This window comes from Glycine max, chromosome 2, assembly GCF_000004515.6.
Source record: "Glycine max cultivar Williams 82 chromosome 2, Glycine_max_v4.0, whole genome shotgun sequence".
Classification (NCBI taxonomy): Eukaryota; Viridiplantae; Streptophyta; class Magnoliopsida; order Fabales; family Fabaceae; genus Glycine; species Glycine max.
Window position 1 is genome coordinate 42103954 of NC_016089.4, and position 20842 is coordinate 42124795.

The 20842-nt window shown below is 37.7% G+C and overlaps 1 protein-coding gene across 2 annotated transcripts; it reads right to left on the reverse strand.

The window, feature by feature from the left end:
• Window positions 1-407: 407 nt before the first annotated feature.
• Window positions 408-17798, reverse strand: LOC100777899 (E3 ubiquitin-protein ligase UPL1). Of its 2 annotated transcripts, none has more exons than XM_006575298.4 (17): window positions 17582-17798; window positions 17152-17257; window positions 14311-14406; window positions 14020-14223; window positions 7357-13897; window positions 6164-7218; window positions 5791-6090; window positions 5506-5710; window positions 4986-5251; window positions 4605-4888; window positions 3187-4285; window positions 2961-3107; window positions 2774-2854; window positions 2472-2697; window positions 2197-2336; window positions 905-1011; window positions 408-749 (listed from the first exon to the last, which is right to left on the reverse strand). In XM_006575298.4, the coding sequence occupies exons 2-17, from the start codon at window positions 17245-17247 to the stop codon at window positions 647-649; spliced, it is 10950 nt and encodes a 3649-aa protein (XP_006575361.1). In that variant the 5' UTR covers window positions 17248-17257; window positions 17582-17798; the 3' UTR covers window positions 408-646. The 2 variants fall into 2 exon arrangements, with proteins under 2 accessions (XP_006575361.1, XP_006575360.1); XM_006575297.4 differs by having other exon boundaries at window positions 17152-17276.
• Window positions 17799-20842: the final 3044 nt, after the last annotated feature.

The window sequence follows — 20842 nt, forward strand, 5'->3', positions numbered from 1 at the left end:
TTTCATTCATTCAATATATTTTTCCTAATTTCTTTTCGTCGAAAGTGTAAAGGAAATTACAATTTGACCTTATCACTACTGTTCACAATATAAAATTCACTCTACCTCTATACACGAAACTTCTCTACAATCAGTTTGGTTACACTAAGAACGAGCCTGAAAATTTTTTAACTATTAACAGACATAATAAAAATAATTTATTCTACTCAACAATTTTTTATCATACTGTAAAAAATTTATAGAAAATGGCTTGTTCCCCTACACCAAAATAAACCATTACTCATCGCACCAACAATCTTAATAAGTTGTACCTTTAATTCATAACGTTATCCCTACGAATATGACCACGTACTGAGTTTATTCATTATTGCATGGAAGTAAAATTCGCATTAATATACGATCTTAGCTGATTCCGCAACACCACTAACCTGAGTTACTGAAATAAACAAGGCATCATTACAGTGCAAAACTGTTGATTGAAAAACTGCCAATGGCATTTCCCATTGCAAATATACGACTGTACAACATATGAACATGATATTAACTTGAAAACTTCGACCCCCTGTACCACTCAATTCTATTTTAAAATAGGTCCTAACCTAAAAATGTAATACATTGTATTTTGTCCCCTCCCCACTGAAGCTTCTCAACCAAATCCAAAACCCTCACTTGCTTCGTGAATTGCCAGCAGTAACCTCTCTTCTAAATGGTGTTTAGATGGATACTCCGGCAAATCTAATTGATTGAAGCTGCATGAAGAAAATTCCGTTTTGATTATTTCAAATCACACGACTATAATGATCCATCAAAATATAAATATAGCCTATAGCTTACAGATAATCACACTGAATGGTAATAGGTATATAGGCCTATAGGGAATTTTGAAAAGGGGGAAAAGACATACCAAGTATGAGCAGAAGGCAAGTGATCAGGACTTCCATATGCTTTGTGTATCTGAAACTTCTGGGAGCCTGAAATTCCTTGAAGAGCGCTAAAGCCTTCCAAAGGCACCTGAAACATTAGTGAAAAAAATGTTTTAACGGCTTCAAGTTTGCAAAAATAATATGCCAACATCATTAATATATCATAACAAATCCCAGGACAAAGAGAAAGCTCTGATCCAAGGTGGTCAAAATTGAGATCTTATGGGGAGAAGAATGAAAGAACTCGTGAACATGAATCATAAGATCTTTACCAAAAGTATAAAAATATTATAACTAACTAATACATATGATCATTAAAATTCACTGGTTTTTAATGTTTCAATTTATTTTATATTCCAAAGAAAATAGGAGGAAAAAAAGCAGCAGAAAGAAAACAGACATGAAAAATATAGTCTAGATATCTTGTATTTCAAATGAAGGCCCCAAAAGCCAAATTTGTGGGTTTCAGGAACAAAAAAAGTAAGAGCTTATTCGGCTGAACAGCCGGCCCTGGTAGAACACAACATATAGTCCAGAAAGAAGAGACACTGATCATCATCACAAACAAAAAACTCGGACCAAGAACAGATGCCCCAACACAAACAATCCGACACAACAGACAAGTCAGTTCAAGAGAGCAGAGAAGTACAAACGAGAGATGGTTTATAATAAAGATCAAAAAGTGAAGGATTTTGAATGGCATTGCATTAGAGAAGGCTTCAACAGCTTGCGGCGAAGAGGGATCTAGAACAGAAACAACAAAAAATGAGTCTACCATTCAGGTCACCCAACCCACAAGCCCAGCTGCATCAAACAAAAACAAATAGTAAAAAATCACAGATTCCACGGTCCTACAAGTATGATCAGCTATTTCTTGTCCCACAAATTCCCGATCCTAATCGGGATCCAGCCTGGAGAGGCTTCCAAAATGAAGACTGCAATTCTGCAATCTTAATCATAATTTTGAATACACTACAAAGATCATTGGTACGTATTCAGGAAAAAAAAAAACTGTCATATATCCATCCTCATCTCAGATCAGTCAAATTATAGCTATCATAAAAATATCCACGAGGTTCCAAAGCCAACTACATACACCACAGCAGCCCTTATTCATGTGACACTCACTCAACTATAATGCTTCAGAAATAAATTGAATCTGTAAACAGGTATGATTGCATGTAGATAGCAAACACTTGGAAATTAACCAGAAAATGAGTAGCATATAAAAAATTAAAATGTTCAAAAGTCCAGGATAGCAAGCAATATATACCTTGGATGTGCCTGTCACAAATTGCAACAGTCGAGCTTTGTCTTCTTTGCTCAAACCTTGAACAACCTCCCAAAACCATTGGATAACTGGCGATGCAGCACTATATCCAGAATATTCTGTATTTGCTCTCAAGTCATCCACTGAAAGAAAATAAAATACATAACAGTTAAATTTGCCCTTCCATGCAATTTAGTCACCAGTAAAGATAGTATGTGGGGAGAGCAAACGAAAATAATCACATCAGTTAAAGTAATATAAAGGAATGGAAGTCTCACAGTCAATATCAGGAAGTCCACTGATCAACAATTCCAGCTCTTTGTCATTGAATATCGATATCAACTCCCTGGGAATCATTTCATTGAACCCTTCCAAGAAAGAATTTATTTGAGGTCGAATGGCAGTTGTCAGCCGATGCTCGGCAACCAAATCAACATATTGATGTTTGTTCTCCTCAGTAACTTTGATATTCCGTCCCCCGGGAATCAACTCATAATCAGTCACCTAAACATGTTCATGATTAGAATATAATAATGCAAAATCCAATCTTTCATCTCAGGTTTAAGGGCACGGTCAATACCTCTGTTCGTTCATATAAGATCAATTTTTCCTCATCTGCATCAATGCTAAAAGTAAGATCCAGAACATCACTGATGTCATTCTGCAATCATACCAGAAACACAGACAATTATCACAAATTGAACAATAAACAAAATGAGATGAGAATACACAATGGGAAAGGGGAGGAACTACATAAATGCACTTGCCTCAAGCATCCATTTCAAATTTCTGAAATAATGAGGATCAATGGCTTCAATATCATGATATGTAACTTTGACTCCAAGAATGTGCTTGTAGAATGACCGAGTAAAATGAACATCCAAGAGTTGACCATCAAATAATGCTTTGCCAACCTGAATGAGATAGAAAAGAGTGTAAACTAGAATCATATGACTAACAGCAAACATTCAGAACAGTTGAAAAGGGACTCACCACTCTACCAACAAATTTGAAATAAGATAAATGCTCTGTTTGATAAACAGAGTTAGGGTTAGGCTGAAATGTTGATTCATTGCCCACTGTAGTAAAAAGCAGTGCTCCTTTATCAAAAATAACTCTGGACAATAATTGATACCATTCCCTTGTAAGCCCACCTGCATCAATACCCTCCTCCCCTTGGAAGTGAACAGTCAACCTTCCCTTCAAATCTTGAGTTGATCTCAAGCGAAGCTGGTTGTAAGAATCTTCTAGAACATATGCCCTTCTTACTGATATTCTCAATGGGCTATGGTGATGGTCATGCTGATGCTTAATTTTTGATCGGAAGTGGGCACGCTTGTTATCAAAATCAATAAATCTTGGAACCTTTAGCATGAGTGAGAAAGATTTCTCAAGCAAACCAGGGTTTTGCCTTAAGAATGCATTTAGTAGCTTCCTATGCTTCTCTGAGAACCGGACAAAAGGCATATGTTTCTCATCTACTTTCACAGCAGTTCCAGATGCTTTCTGGGGAGTTGCAGATGTGGTGGCATACTCAACATCAGAAATAACAGGGATACTTGAGTCATGACTATCACCTGGCTGAGCAGGATGCAATTTCTCACAAACCACAAAGAAAGATTCAATGTATGGTAAGATATTTTGAGAGCCAGCAGGAAGTGGAGGCATTACACCAGATGGTTTAGACACAAAGGTACTAGAAGATGTCGAAATCTCAGATGCAGACTCTGAGTAGGATTCTATCTTGCTTATGCAACAGCTAAGCTCATGCCACAAGGGCTCTAATGCTGAATTGATTTCCCAAACCTCAGATAGAGCAGGAGTACCTCTGTCATTCTCTTTCTCCGTCAGTAAGGTGACAAGGGAACTCAAGGCTTGCAAAACTCTCAGAATTGCAGCTCCATCAGTAGAAGAGGTACTAAGCAGAGCTTTCATTGCTTCACTAAAGACACGTAACTCATTCATTGCAGATGAAGTCAACTTTTGAACTGCTTCTGCCAGCTCAGTGACAAAAAGCTCACAATGTGTTGGAGCAATGGCCACCAATTTCTTCATTACCTCGGCAACAAGATTATATGCATTATCTGACAAACTGGGAGGAATGCACAAAATGTCAGATTAACTCCATGATTACTAAAAAACATTGTATCTACAACAATTATAGCCAGGTGCTCTAATTGGTGGTGACTAATATCAACTGTGGCATTACAAAGAAAAAAAGCAAGCAAATGCACATATCAAGAAAACTGACACAACTGACTGACTTAATATAAAATTAGTTTGATGCTTCTAAGTCACGAGTTTTATCACCCCACCCCCATCCCTCCCCAAAATACAGGAGCTCCTACTGATGGTGTATAGATACACAAAAACTAGCTATATTGGCAACAAGCATAGGCCAAAACGCATACCCTTCTTGTGCAAGCAGTGAGCACAGGAGCCGGAGTTCTGCATTTGAAAGATTACTCAACACTCCATGTGACTCACATTCAACATTTATGCCAGAGGGCGTTGGTTTGGAGGAACCATCAACTTTAGATGCATCATCCACAGAAGATAAAATATTAGAATCTGCATTCGCATTGGCTTCCACGGCAGAAATTTGTGGAGCTGATGATGGGTTAGTAGATATCAAGGATTTGTCAGATGACTTGTTTCCAGCACTGTCAATGATAACATCCAGTAAATTTAGCAGCTGAAAACACAACACAGATACAAAGACAATTGTGTCAACACTGTCTGAATGCACAAGAAATTAAAATACAAATATGCCAATAAAACCAAAGCATCACCTGCTCAAGGTGGGCTATGCTCCTCAAATAAAGTGGTTGGTTCAAGAGACCCAATAGCATTGCAATGGCGATGTACCCATCATTACTTTCACCTATATTTACTTCATCTTCAACAACCATCACGGCTTTGCCCCGTGCATCATCTGGTTCTTTTATTGCAGGATTTGGTAGCCAACACTGAAGCAAAATTTTTGCCACATACAGATGATTGCGAGCAAGATAAGTGAGAGTTTCAAGTATTCTACGAGACAGCAATGGGGGAACTCCTGTGATTAAACAATAGGAAAGGTATAAATAAATTCATTAAGCGTTAACAAAAAATTGACCAAATATTATAAATAGACTCTCCAGTAAGAAGAAGCTCATGGATTAAGAAAATAAAAGACATTACAGACAAATCTTAATTGGGAAGATTCACAACCATAAAAACCAACAAGTTATTTTGTTTATGTCAGCATAATCAAAACCAGGACAATTGTTTATAATCACAACATAAATAAGATTAATCAAGTATTCTTACCATCAAAAGATTGAGGACGTGAATACATTACATTGCTCTGACAACCATATAATCTATATGGTGGCTCAACTTTACTAAAATAACTGACAGGCCTTTTTACATCAAGCATTAGCAAGTCCATCAGAATTTTCACCAGAGAGGTTCTTGTTTCACTATGGGCACAAAGATTTAATAGAAGCCTCTGGAGTTGGCCTTTATAGAGTGGCTGCAAAAATGCAATAGACAAATTATAGACAATAAAGAATGACTCATATTAAATGACTTCTTCCAATCACAAATTAATACCTGCACTACGCGTAACAACCGAATCATAGCATGCAAAGCTTCTGTGTCAACTAGTGGTGCTCCATCAGCTTCAACAACCTTAACTCCATTGGAACGGCGAGAAGAAATGGTTCCCCCTGCTCCATCCAGACCAGAACCAATACCTTCACGTCTTGAAGTCTCCCCTCTACGACTTCTAGGATACATACCAAAGAGGGTACGACTGTAACGGTGTGCAAACCTCTCCCGCAACATATTTGCCTCAGCAACAAGAGCAGGTGTAAGATTGGCAAGGATAGTATCTGGTGACGTCAACAGAACCTGAAGGGGGAAAAAAACTTAAAACCAGAGACAATCTCACTTTTATATAACAGCAATGAACTGAAAAACTTGCCTCTTCTCGTAAATCTGATGGAAAAGTTGCAATTATTGAGACTGTATCCATTTCCACAGGTTGGCCTTCCAGCTCCTGAGATTGATGCAGCCTCTGTGCTTGCTGCTGAGCTAGAATTTCTGCTCGAATATCAGCTGGAAGAGCTGCAAGGAACTCTGGATCAATATCCCCAGTGTTTTGAGACTCAGCATTTGATGGCTGAGCCACTTGACCCTGCTGAGCTGAAAGGAGTTCGGCACGCAGCTCCTCAGGAAGAGCATCCAGAAAAGCAGGATCAATAGCTCCTGATCCTGCATCACTGTTCACCTGCTGCTCTGCTGCTGCACCATCTTGATCTGCATCACGGCTTGAATTTTCTGAAACTTCAGTTACACTGTGAAGGAACGCATCTCTTCCAACCACAGGAGAAATGTGACTCAAAGGCGTATTTGCTCTTCTTGTGCGTGCTGCCTGCGAATCACCTGCCACCCTATCAGCAGAAACCTGCCTTTCACCACCATCATCATGGCCATCAGCACTTCCAATCTCAACATCCAAGCTCCGAAGGCTTTCACCAAAAGTTGCACCACTACCACTACTCTCCTGGCTGACAGCTTCAACATCCCTCACAGCTCCATCAGCATGTTCAAATTGCATCTCAACTTCCTGTGAGTGTGTGTTTGAAACATTTGTATGTGAAGGTCCAGTCCCAGCTGGTCTGACACCCGCATTGTTACTGTTATCAACCGAGGGAGTTATAGTACTAACTTCCAGAACAGCATTACTTTCAACAGGGACTTCTGGCCTTGCACCCCCTGCATCTTGTGCCTGGGTCGTTCCAACTTTACCATGAGAACCTGCTTCTGCAATGTTCTGATTGGATGACTTTTCAGGGATTGGTCGCCTTAATTGAGTGACAAGCAAATCCTCAAGGCCTTGGGGTACAACAACAGTGTTTGTCCCACCACTTTGTTGGTTATTATCAGTCCACAAGTGCAAACGCTGTCCATGGCGTCCACTCCTCAGCGATCGAAATATATTATCCAAACCCAATGAGTTGTTCTCCAATGAACTATCTGGAATATTTTAGCAAAATACCAGAAAAGCCAAAATGTCATTAAACAACAATTTTTTTTATAACTTAAATAGTAATTAATGACTTTGAAAAACAATTAATAGATTAAATCAATAACAAACAATTCTGAGAAACTGGCCTGATTGCCCTGTAGGTGGGGGGAATGAAGAAGGTTCAAGCAAGAGTGGGTGACGAGAAGGCACAGCGGTATCACCAGTTCTTCCCAAAAGACTATAAATAGATGTTGTCCTCCCCTGACGTCTGGATCCAAAAACCTCAACCGGCATCACTTGAAAAGCTTCATTTGCAAAACTATTATCTCTGCCAAAAACCTCAATATGATCAAAAACATTAATTCCATTAATCCCCTCCTCGAGTTGCAGTATAACACCATCTTCATCTTCCTCGTCATCCTCATCCTCTTCCTCCATCACTTCATCATCAAAATCTTCATCATCAATCTCATGCTCATCTTGATCTGTGTCAGGATGTGGCAAATGATGGACTTCTTCCAAATCATTGTGTTCCTCATCATCATCCTCATCTTCATCTACATCCTCACCTTCATCTTCAGACATATCATCGTCCTCATCGTCATCCTCATCAAGATTTTCTTGGCCATGAGATTGGATTTCAAATTGTAGACCCACATTTTCCATTCCATTTTCAAGATCTCTTGCATCCTCAGAATTTTCATGCATGTAATCATCCTCATTAGCAGGAGCAAAGCTCCCATCAAGATCTTGATCATGTTCCATATCATCAGTAACAGCTTCAGACCCACCATAGGAGCAAACTGCATAAGACCCAACACGGTCAACTTGAAGGGAATCAGGATTGGCTTGTGATGTCTCCATGGACTGAGACATGTCACCAATATTATTTGTTCTTCCGGGTTGACTTAGAACAGAAGGCTTTGCTGAATTATCACCCTTCCCTGCACTAGAATCAACTAATTGGACATGCTCCTTGGTTACCAACTCAAGAGCTTTAATAATACCCGTAGCAACTTCAGATGAATCAGCATGGTCAAGGTCCAAAACTTGTAGAGTACATGTGAATGATTTAACCAAACCAGCATCAATAAAAGTGGTAGAGGCCTCAGCTGAAATGGATGAACCAGCGGGTGTACGAGCAGCCAAAACATCATTTAGTAGATCAACAAAAACCTGAATTTCTTTTCCTGGACGCTTAATGCCATGACATGAATCAACAAATTCATTGATGATACAACAAATCTCACCAAAAACCCTCTTCCTTGCCTCTGTAGATCGAACACAAGCACCCACCATAAACTGGTTGGCCCTGGTTGCTAGTTTCTGCCTCCAATCACCATCAGCTTTCTTGTCCTTTTTGGAGTTTCGAGAATATGGAAGAAAATTATGAAGAATATGAGAGAATATCCCACCCATGCTTAAACCTGCAGGACTCTTTTGATAAGAACCTCTAATGCTGCTCATTTCAGCATCTCGTCTAAGTAAAACATGAACAGATGATGAATACATCAATAGTATCTCTGTCAGAAGCTTTAGAATGAAGACAATCTTTGCAAGTGATGCAGAAGCATCCTGACTACCAGTTTCATTGCCCTCAGAATCAGTGGCAACTGCTTTTCCTTTTCCCTTAACCATGGAGGCATCAATGTCCATATCGGTTGATGCTGGGGTGCCAGGAAGAACATTTGAGGCAATGTCACCCTTCAAGGGAGGAACAAAAGTGCATACAGATTCAAGAAGAAGTTCTATTGCATTAATAAAACTTTGGGTAGGTTTTCTGTGACCTTTGGCACTCTTGGTATTTGAATCTTGAATTTTGCCATGGCCATTGCCAGTAGGTGCCGTGTTAGTATTTCCCAAAACAACCTTCCCATCAATGTTCTGTACTTTATCTTTCTCCAATGTTTTATCCTTATCCTTTTCTTTATCCTTAGCTTTGTCTTTATCCCTATCTTTCAGCAAGACAATGTATGGCCTCTCACCTACCATTTCAACTTGGCACACAGATTGAGCAGCTTGCATAAAAATTACTGGATCCCGAGAAATCACAGAAGCTAAATTTAAAAGGAAATTATGAGGATTGACCCTTCCATTTGGATGCCGGTTAGATGCAACTACAAGACTATGTTTTATCTCAGATTCCATTGCTTGATGGAGCGTTTGAGGATCTTCAAGAACATGACGAACAATACTAGCAGCAACATTGTCAAACCCAGGGAAGAGACTGCTGGTTGGCAAAGAAAGAAGTAGACTTAAACCACCAGAATCCAAAAAAGTAAGAGCTACAGAATGATTCCTTGTAAGATTGGAACATAGTAGCAGAACAGCATGCATTGTGTCGGATGGAAGTTGATTCTTCATACAACTACAAGCAACCTCAACAAGTCTCTTCTGTTCATGTATATCTGCATACTTCATAGAGAGTCCCAATGCAGACTGCATCTTGTTTTGCCTGTCTTCATCAATGGTAATTGATGTCTGCTGGCTATTCACAGCTTCCTTCTTCAACTGCTCTGCGATTTCAGAATTCAATTTTTGATCCACTTGCAACAATCTGTCTAATGCAAGGAAAGCAGCAGTCACCCATTTTGGTACCTGATGTTTCTCCTTGATATCAAGACTAGAATCCCACTGGTAGAGTAGATCTGAGGCAATTTTGATTAAACCACTTGTAGAAGCAGCTTCCCTAGCCACAGCATCCTCATTAAGAATTAAAGCTAGAACATGAAAAAGAGCAGCCAGCATGGCATAATTTCCATTGCTAGGAACCAAACCACATTCTTTGATCCGTTCCACAATAAATGAGACCACATTAGATCTATGTTGACCATCATCCTGAGAGCATATCATCACAAGCAAGTCACGGACTGGAAAAGCAAGTGGTTCCTTCGACAAAAGTTTTGTACAAGTAGATAACAACTCATCAACAGGAGGAAGTTGGACCATCTCTTCCTCAAGCTGCAGGGCATTGTCATTAGCAACTGCATCCTTTGAATCTGATTCAGAGTTTCCAAGGGACATGGCAAGTGCACGGGCAAGTTCATCATCTTCTTGTGCCTCCTCTGGATGAGAGAACAACCACTCCATTGCCAACTCCACACTATTTGACCCAACTTGCCTCAAAGCTTCTTCTGCTCTAGACCTGGAAAACCCCATTTCTACAATGGTTGAAATAGTTGTTTCATTAGGAGGCGGCCCAGTAATGCGAGCACCAGCACTGCCATTCACATTTTTTACTTCAACACCTGTATAGACATGCCTAATGATAGAAATAACTGTAGAAATAAATTCATAACTACAGTCAACAAACTTGGGATGAGTCCAAACAGGAAGTACAGTCTTCAACACTCTGGATTGAAGGACCTTCACAAAAGTCTCAGCATCCCTTGGGAAAGGTGTATCACCATTAGTAAGGGGCTGTGCAAGCAAATGCTTTGTGAATGATGATAATATAAAAGAGGAGGTCACTAGATGGTCCATCAATTTCCCATAACTAGCTAAAGAACCATAAATCCATGAATTATCTGTATCTTCCTTGTCGTCTTGCTTTGCATTTGCATCATCAGTATCCATGGGCGAGGCAGGGGCCCGATTAACTGTAAAGAGCAGCTGACTGGTAGCTTCAAAGGTAGTTAATACAATTTCAATAACTCCACGTCCATACAAGCAATTCAGCATAATAGGATTGCATGAATCTGGCCTCTCCATTAGAACATTATCCATAAAATCAATCACTTTCCCAAAATATCGACATTTTGTTGATATGGATTCTTCTGTTCCCGAAAGATTTACACAACGGCCACCATAATTCATGTGATCAAAAGCAATGGATGCAAATGTAGAAGCCACTGATTTTGAAGCAGGACTTACATTCACAACATCATCACGCCGACGTGAAGGTAGCAACATTACTTTTCCTAACTCTTGGAACAAATGGGTAATGTGAAATGAAAGTGATCTGACCATGTCACAACAAGATGTATAATATGCTCTCTGCTTGTCAGATTCCTTCTTATTAGCAGTCCCCCAATTATCATCTGACCCAGAATGCTGTACCTGATTACTAGAACTTGACCTCGGACCAACTAATCTATTTTGAGAACCAGTGGAACGGCCCAAATCTCGATACAGGTTTATAAGGTTAAAAAACTGGGATTCAATGCTCCATCCTGATGTTCTCCTTCTCAATAATGGGTCAAGATACTGCCTGAAAGAATTGAACCTTTGCTCTTCAGTTTCACTTACATCCCCTTCAGCCTGTTGTGAATCAGAAGAACAAGCACCATCTTCCTCAATCTCAGGTTTTCTATTTTCAAGTAGAGAAATTTGCCACAGAACTTCACGGTGAACGCATCCAATGTCTTCAAGAACATCCTTACTCTCATTTCCAAATTCTGTAAGCAAGGCAGTCACCCAACGATTGTCTTTCGATGCCACAAGAAATAGAAGGAACTCAACCAGGAAAAGTGAAGAAAAGATGCCACCATCAGTTGTCATCCTTGGATCCAGCAACAAAGGTTCTGATGCTGCACCAAACCCCACTAAAGTTTTCTTTAAGTGCTCTCTAAGAGAAGAACAGAAGGCATGTGCCAGAGGAATTGAATGATGTTGAGCAAACCCTTTAAATACCATTGTGCTATGTAAAGCAATAGACATGCCATCTGAGGATTGTGCAATAGTGGGTCGTAATAACAAATTCAATAAAGCTTCAATTCCTGATTTTTCCACAAACAACCGGCATGTCTCGGCATTTTCCATAGTCCTATGAACTAATACCATCAAATGAAAGACACATAGCTGAATAAACTGCTCATCACTTATCCCTTCTACAGCCGAATATGATGTGCCTACAATGCAACAATGGCCTTCTTTTTCTTTGTTTTCAGAATCTGTTTCCATGGCGGTGCCCTCAGCTTTTCCAGAAAATCCTGCACCATTTCCATCCCCAAAAGATGTGATCTTATGGATGATTTCAATGATAATATCAACACCAGTGCTTCTCAATGTAGATACATGGCGTAGAAGTTCCTCCACAGCATTTGCCAAAGGAACAATAGCCTCATTCATGGCTAAGACATACTTCTTGCTAGTGAAAATGTCAACAAGGAACCGTAGCGATGAAGATTCTCTAACGGCCTCTAACCCTTTGGCATTAAGACAAATGGCCCCAAGACCATTTGGAATGCATGTCAAAGCCTTTGATGATGGAAGTATTCCAGATCCAACTGACAATAAAAACGCATCAGGAAGACCTATTTCATGCAGAGCAGAAAAAAAGGTAGGATCTTTGTGGATTATTTCACTCATAACAGTAACAGCTGAATAATAAATGTCACCTCCAAACTTATCTACATTCTTAAAAATCAAGCTTAGAGTTATAGGTAATGAACTGTCTTGAGAATGTTGAGATCTGGTAGAGTTTGCAGGTGCGTATGTTGCAGAACCAAGCGCCTTAAGGGAGACCTTTATGAGTCTCTTCTGGGAGTACAATTGATCAGTACTATGTCCCAAGCTTTCACCAGTAAGCATCATGTTATCAGTTCCTCCAACCAAACCAATGACTCTGTGTACCTCTTTCTGTAACCTCTGAGCCAAAAGTTCAATGCCCCCCAATTCTTTAAACAATGATACAGCTGAGCTACTATAATCCATAAGCTTCTGAAGAGTTTTCACAGCAAAACAGACTAGATGAATATGTGTAGGATCAAAATCCTCCAGCAACGGCAAGAATGTTGGCACCATGCCAGAACCTCTAATATTATTACCAGAAGTTGAGGTTGAGACCACATGGAGCAGATAGAACTGAAGAAGTGCTTCAACAAAGGCAAGGGATGATGGATCATTAGAAATCTTCAATGACAAAATAGCCCTCTGGAGCACATTTAGGAGTATCATGCGGTTCCCACCAGCAAAAGTTAAACTAGATCCACTGATCCGTGCCCGATGATGCGATGATGTATATGCTGCTAATTGAGCTCCTAGAGCAAGCATTGCAAGTGTCCTGATAGATCCAGATATAACTTCCTCTGATCGTACAATTCTAATTAATTCATTTGTATATTCTGGTTCATTAGCAAAAAAGGAGACAAGTTCTTCCTGAGCATCACCAGACTGCACCAGAACAATGAAAGAAAGTAGGCAAATCCGGCTGTAAAGCCTGCATATTCTAGGAGAACGAAAGGCACGAGCATATCTGATTCTAGTGAGCAAGGAAAACCTGAGCTCAGAAGGAATGCTAAATTCTTCAGTGCACTGCTTCATCAATGACAAATCATCTTCTTTGCGCAGATGCAAATCTGGCATGTGTATAACTGTTGAGCTAGGGGAAACTGCATCTGCACTATGTTCCTTGCTTTGGGCATTGGGACCATGCAATTCAAAATAAAGGGTAGTGCCTATGCGGCAATTTGATTGGTCATGACCAATCTCTTCAGAAGGAAACAAGCACAGTGCTTCATCTTGGGCTTTCTCATTTGCCATAACACAAGAGTACAATCCTAGGCCCTCCTCCTTGCTTCCCCAGCCTTGTGCTAAGGACAAAAGATAGCTGTTCACCGAACCACAGCAAATCATCTTTGGACTTCCATGAAGCTTAGAGGGATTAATTTTTACAAGTGCAGAAAGAGTTTCCAATGTAGCAACAAGAATCTCAGGATCTGTTGATGCAAGTAAAAGCTTGAAATGCTGAAGAGGAACAGATAAAATTATCAGAAATAAAAGTTTCAAAAATAAAATAACAAACCACTTAACTAGAATATATTAAATTAGACCAGGCTTAGATAGGGTATACTTTCTGACCAACTAACCTCTAAGCCATCAAAGGAACTCTTGTTTGGACAGTTCTCTAAAATTTTTTGCATCACTCGCAATATTTGCAGAATTGCATGTTTTGGTAAAGGGCTGTCATCTTCTAGATTATCTAACAACGTCAGATCATTTCTACACGACAAATAAGTCTTGAAGTATGTATCAAAATGAAGCAACAGCGGTCTCCAGTGATGAAAATTCCCCTGATGTGAAAAAAGGAAGGTGTAAGGCACTGGCAAAATAAAATAAATTACTTGGTGCAGCAAAACTAGCAGTCCTAACATTAATACCTTATTGTACTCCCACCGAAAGCCAGAAAGTGGTATGGCAATATCTTGTAATGGACACTGGATGATCTTCTCAATGAAGGCTTTGATCTTAGGAGGCTGAAACCAATCAACCACCAAATTAAGATGACATTACATGGATGAAGGGAGGAAATGCTAAAGATATAATTGCACCAAAAAAAGATACAAATAGTTCCAAGAATACAAAAATTATGAAATGCAGTTGAAGCAAATTTCTAAACATACGTTGACTGAGGAATAACAGCATTAATCAAAATTTTAGAAAAAGAAAATCATCACTGCCTAACATTAATTTTACCAAAAAGGGTGCATGCAAACGGAGCAGCCACAATTTAAATGATGGCACAAGGAATTTGCCACTGAAAACAGTGCATGCACAGAAAACCATACAAATACCAGAAGCTACTATACTTGCTTTATGAGTAAGAGCGTATGTTTGTACTTCAGCATTCTGTAAACAGGAAATCAAACTCCATAACCTACCAAAACTTAAAATTCACTGTACATAACATGAAATCAATATTTTAAAATAACTGTTTGTGAGAAAATGCACCAAAATATCAGAAGCTGAGAAAATGTGGTAAGAAGAGTTAACTGAAGAGTTTTCTCTGAAAACAGTGTATTTTTATTTATTTTTTTGCTCAGCCAAAATATAATATAACATTAATGAGTACCAGAGGTACTGAAAACATACAGGTTTTAGAGATAATTCACATCTAGATTAGCTAGATGCATAAATATACAAGCTGAAAGATCCCACTGTAATCTAATAGAACAGGGACTGTACTAATTTCCTATATTCCTGTCCTAATAAAGCCAAATTTGAGATTTGAGGACCACTGATTGAAGTGAAGAGAGAAATTCTTTTCCAAGCATCTTAGCCATGTCCATAGAAGAAACACTGCATCATCCATTAGTTTGTGAGCATTGAAAGTAGCATTTGAGAAAATGATGTTGTTCCTATGTTTCCAAATAGTATAAGTCAGAGCTAGCCACCACCACTGCCATCTGTTTGTCTGCAATCCTTCAAACCCTCCATGAATATGCTGAATAAAGTGCTGACTCGGATGATATGGGAAAACCCCCACCAAATTGACCCAAGACAGCGATAAATTATGAACTCAATGATGGACTCATTGGTGATAACTGTCTAACTACCTTTAAGTCATAAATTATGAAATTATGAATTATGAATATTGTTCCAGTATAGGTTTTCCCTAGGGTTTGGGTCTGCCTATCCAGAGCATAAAGTGTAATCTGCCGTTGCTCTTGGGTGAGATGTGGGTTATATAGAGCTTCCTAATTATGGTAAGATCCAATTATATCTTATCTCCATAATTCAGAGATAAGATATAATTCAGGTAAGATATGATTAGATATAGCTCAACAGACAATAAAATATGATTAGATCCTCTGAGGTTATATAATAAGATGCTGATAACGGATATGATCAGACCCTGTATGTCAGGTTCGGGTCGGCCCATGACCTATTAGGTTGAACGCGGTTGGTCCATTAGGCTTATCCTAATGGAGACCGGAGGGTACAAATATGATACCATACTAAGTGATAACATGAAGAGAGTGCAACAAAATATAAGAAGCAGAAAAATTAAGAGTAAACTGAAGACTTCTCTCTGTAAATTCGGAATAAACCCTATAGTCTGTAAAGAGTTCCTACATTATAACTGTCTAACTACCTCCAAGTCAGTTGGAGAGATCTGACATTAGCTATGACTAAGCTACATTATACTACATGTGTAGTATACCTCAAGCTGTCTCAAATACATCAAATGCAAATAAACTAGGCTAAAAACAGATAATGGCCATAAATAAAGACACAATGGCATACTACTTGCAAGTATTTTGACTGACCACAATGTTAATTGGACGTGCAATGCAAGTGCATTTCATGGATTTGAATTTTGAAACAAAAAGATGCTCAGAAACATATGGAGTAGAACTACAGCAAATCAATCATATTCAAATATTCAATGTTTAACAATTTGAGATGCAACAAAGATGCATCCACGAGACCTGAGATCTATTTAATTATATAAATTTCAGCAGAACCCCACCTTTATGACAAACAAATTTTCAGTTTAGGATAAGCTACAAATTGAATCTTGTCATCAAAGCAAAGAAAAGGTCAGTTTTCCTCCTAAACGCTAACAGTAACCGTACCCAAAAAACACTTCCAGTGAAAAACAACTTTTGGACTTTCAACTAATAAATACGGTCCAAATGCACAATACTTACACCTGGTTATTTCAATTATTAAATATCATCCAAATGCATATTGCTCTAATTTCCTTCATACATAAAAGGCTCACGAACTTTTATACTTTTTCCAACAAAAAAAAATACTCTATAAAAAATAAACACACATGAAAGAAAAAGAAAAACGAATTTTCAGGTTCTCACATGCAAAAGAATGAAGACAGTAAGGCACGGTCCGCCAAGAGCCAAAACACAAAAACCCTCAAAAGTGCATTTCATAACGACTTACTACGCTAATCAAATTCTTCATCACACACACACATATTGAATAAACGAAGGAAAATGTAATAAGAATCTTAACGAGGGGTTTACCCAGCAGTTAAATATATACTCATATACACCATTAAGAGCCAAAACACAAGCCAAAAAAAAACCCTAAAAAGTGAATTTCATAACGAGTTACATAACAGGCTAATAAAATTCTTCATCATATATCAATTATGTTGATTAAACGAATAATGGAATAAGAATCTTAACGAGGGGTTTACCCAGCAGTTAAATATGTACTCATATAACGAGAGAGAGAGAGAGAGAGAGAACACTCACGGGCTCGGAGTCCACCTTGACTGAAGGACCAATGGCGCCCCCGCTGGACAGAAGTTGGCGCAGCCTCGAAGGCCAACTTGATCTTAGGGTTGTCATCTCACCTCAACTGCACACAGAACCACCACCTAAAAATTTAAAATAAAATTAATTAAAAAAATCACAATCACAATAAAATAATAATAAATCGAATTAAGAACCACAAAACAAGCTTAGAAAACAAATTAGGTGGATAACAATCCGCGATTCCGAAAGTACGAAGAGTAGTGGTACCGAATCAGCAATTGGCGTGGAAAAACAGATCAAAAGTTGGTGGTGACGTGAACCAAACACGGCGTTACGGTGAAGAATAGATAGATATATATATATATATATATATATATATATATATATATAGAGAGAGAGAGAGAGAGAGAGAGAGAGAGGTGCGTACCTGAGAGATGGACGAGAGAGAAAGGAGAAAGGTGCACACACATCCGAATGAAGGAGTGCGATGGTGATGAGAAGAAGAGAGAGCGAAACGAAAACCCCAAAGAGAGAGGTTGAGAATCGCTTGTGTCTGAGAAGAGAAGAGAAGAGTGAGAAGTGAGAAGAATTTATATTTACTTTCTACACAAAAATTGTGACGAAAGAGAGTGTTACATAGAGTAGTAGGACTGAGGCTGAGTCGTTCGTTTATTTGCTTCCACTGCGGGGTCTTCTAAAACGCATATTCCTTTGACCTTTTTGCCCCTAGGTTTTTGTGGTATTCCAACGTGGGCGTTTCGTTTGTTTGCTTCATAGAGTGATTCCCCCCTTCACTATTTCTTTTTTTATTATTCTTTTCTTTTCTGTATATGTAACTTTATTACTGCCGAACTTGCGGATAAACTTCCTTGGGTTGTCCTAATTTAACTAAAGAATATATTATATTTAACTCTATCGTATTTTGTTAGTCTAGTTTTTATTTTATTCTAGTGGAGAAGTTGAGTCAAGAAAAAATAAATTTTTAAAAATATATTAAATTTAATAAAAACATATAAATGATGTATTGTGATAAAAAAAATCATATCAATTATTTAAGATATGCTGTAATAATATTATAATAAATTATCAAAATAATAATAGTAATAGTAATATAATTTATTATAAGTAATTAATGTTAACTGTGTTATTAATTTTTTTAGTTAGTTTTAATATAAATTTTCAGTTTAGAAAATAAAATAATTTGTAAAATTCAAGAAATAATATTAAAAGTAATTTTCAAAATATTGTATAATTTAAAAGAAATATTTTTTTAAAAGTTAAAAACATATTTAGAATTAAATGTGTGCGTGAATCATTAAATAAGTGGAATCATAAAATTTGAGTTTTCACTTATTTAGTGATTCACACGGTAATTAGTAAATACATCATCTCTTTCCATCTCAAAGTAGTTGAGCCATTCTTGTTTTCATAAATTGTTGTTATCTCTATTTAAAAAAATCTAAGTTTGAAAAAACTTAATCAAATATCGATAGTAATTATTTTGATAGGAAGGATTGATGATAAGACAAACTTAACTAGAAGTATTTGGTAAATAAGGTGTTAATATTCCTATAGAAATGTTGTATTTTGATAAAGATAGTCTTTTGATAGCCTATTATGCACATGAAGGAAGGGCTTGGATAGAAAGTTATAGTTAGAATTCAAGAAAGAAGTTATAGCAGTTGGCAAGGAGATCTAGTAAAGACAACCAAAGCCATTAGATTTAAGTAGTTAAAAGATATTAGTGTATACATATTAAAATCCTATAATTTAATCATTAGTATTAAAAATCTATGAATAATTTTTTGGAGAATCATTTTTTGTTGGATTAAATCATTATCATTCAAATATTTATACATCACTCATGTCGCTCACACGAAAATGACTATTGTAACATCCCATTTTTCGCAAAATAAATTAAAAAGGTTTTTTATTTAAAAATAAATAGAGTTTTAGAAAAATGATGAAGTTTTTATAATTAAATAAATAAGGAGAAATAACTTTATTAATTAAAATAATGATTTGAAGGAAAATAAAAAAGATATTTTATTTATTCAATTGATAGGAAATAAAATAGAATTTCTGTTTATAAAATAATAAAAATAAAAAAATAAAGTAAATAATAGGCTAAGAGTACCCTAACTATAAATAGAGACATATTAGATCAGTTTTTCATACTGACGATACATATTTGTCTTACTCTCAAATTCATTTTTCCTTCTTCCTCTCCGAAAATCCTCTCTTTTTCTCGCATACACCCAAATCTATCTCAGTAAAACGATGATCTCGGACTCGTTAACAGTGGATGTCGTGAAATTTGAACACGAGGTTCAAAACTTATTTTCGCACACAATCACCGTTGGGATTTTCAAGATAATGTTTGTGGTGGAAGAAATGTACCTCGCACTGAGTTTTCTCTTTTCCCGCACACACCCAAACCTGTCCCAGTAAAACCATTATTTCGAATACGTTAATCATTGGATCATCATGAAATTTGAACACAAGGTTCGGAACTCATTTTCGCACACAACAACCATTGGGGTTTTCGAGATAATGTATGTGGAGGTAGAAATATTCATCGCACGCAGACAGTGGAATGAAGGTTTCAATCTTTTTTTCTTTCTCTCTAACATTTGGAAACCCTAGCAGAGCAATCAGAGAAAAAGCTTAAGAAATCTCAGGAAATCGCTAGAGATGTCGTTATTGTTGCTGGAATACACACGTGAGCCCGCTTAGAGGTAAGGGATGAGTTTATCGCAATTGGGGTTAGAATGAACATGTGTAGGGATCCTTAAAGGATTAACTTGGGGTTTATTTTAGAATGTTTATTAAATTATAATTTTCCTTTACGATTATAAATACGATATTGTTGTGTTTGACGAACCAATTGATGTCCTGATGCGAATTGGTTGATAAACTTGAGTGCTCTTGGTGTTTTCTTGTTTTTGACCTATGATTTTGATTCGTTGATTTTAATATGATTGCGTGGAATTGTTTAAGGGGTTTTACTCCCCATGTTGTGAGAAACATCTTGTATAAATTGTTTATATTGAGATTATGAAATGGTGATTCAAATTGTGAGTAAGTGACAAATTGAACCTATGATGAATGGTGAGATACATGTGTATTGATATTGTATGTATTAAGTTATTATCTATGAACTATGCAATCACACAATCGTAAAACCCTTTAAGGACGATGAGTTTTTGCGCAACGAGTATTGTGATGGAATTCAGTGTGGGAACTCGACAAGTTGAAGGGCGACGAGTTAATGCGCGACGACTTAACGAGTATTGTGATGGGAACCACTGTGGAGACCCGACGAGTTTAATCATAAGCACGACGAGATAAAATTATTTTGAGAACAATTGAGGAATCGTGTGTTTTGTACAGTTCATATAATGTCTGCATGCTAAAATGTTTTCTGGGTTGGACCTGAATCAGGAGGGAGAGACTCTGACGGATTTTTCGGAGTGTGGGCTTTAGGGGTAAATATACTCGGTTTGAATGTTCCTTGAAGCCTATGTTGATCCCATATGATTAGAGCGTTCTCACAAAACAAAGTGACACTGACTGATCTCTCTATGATTTTACCCAGTGAGAGTGACCTAACTTACTAGTGTGTGGTTTGTCTTGTCATGTACTCCTGGGCGTCCGACGAGATTTTTCACTGACATGATAACACATT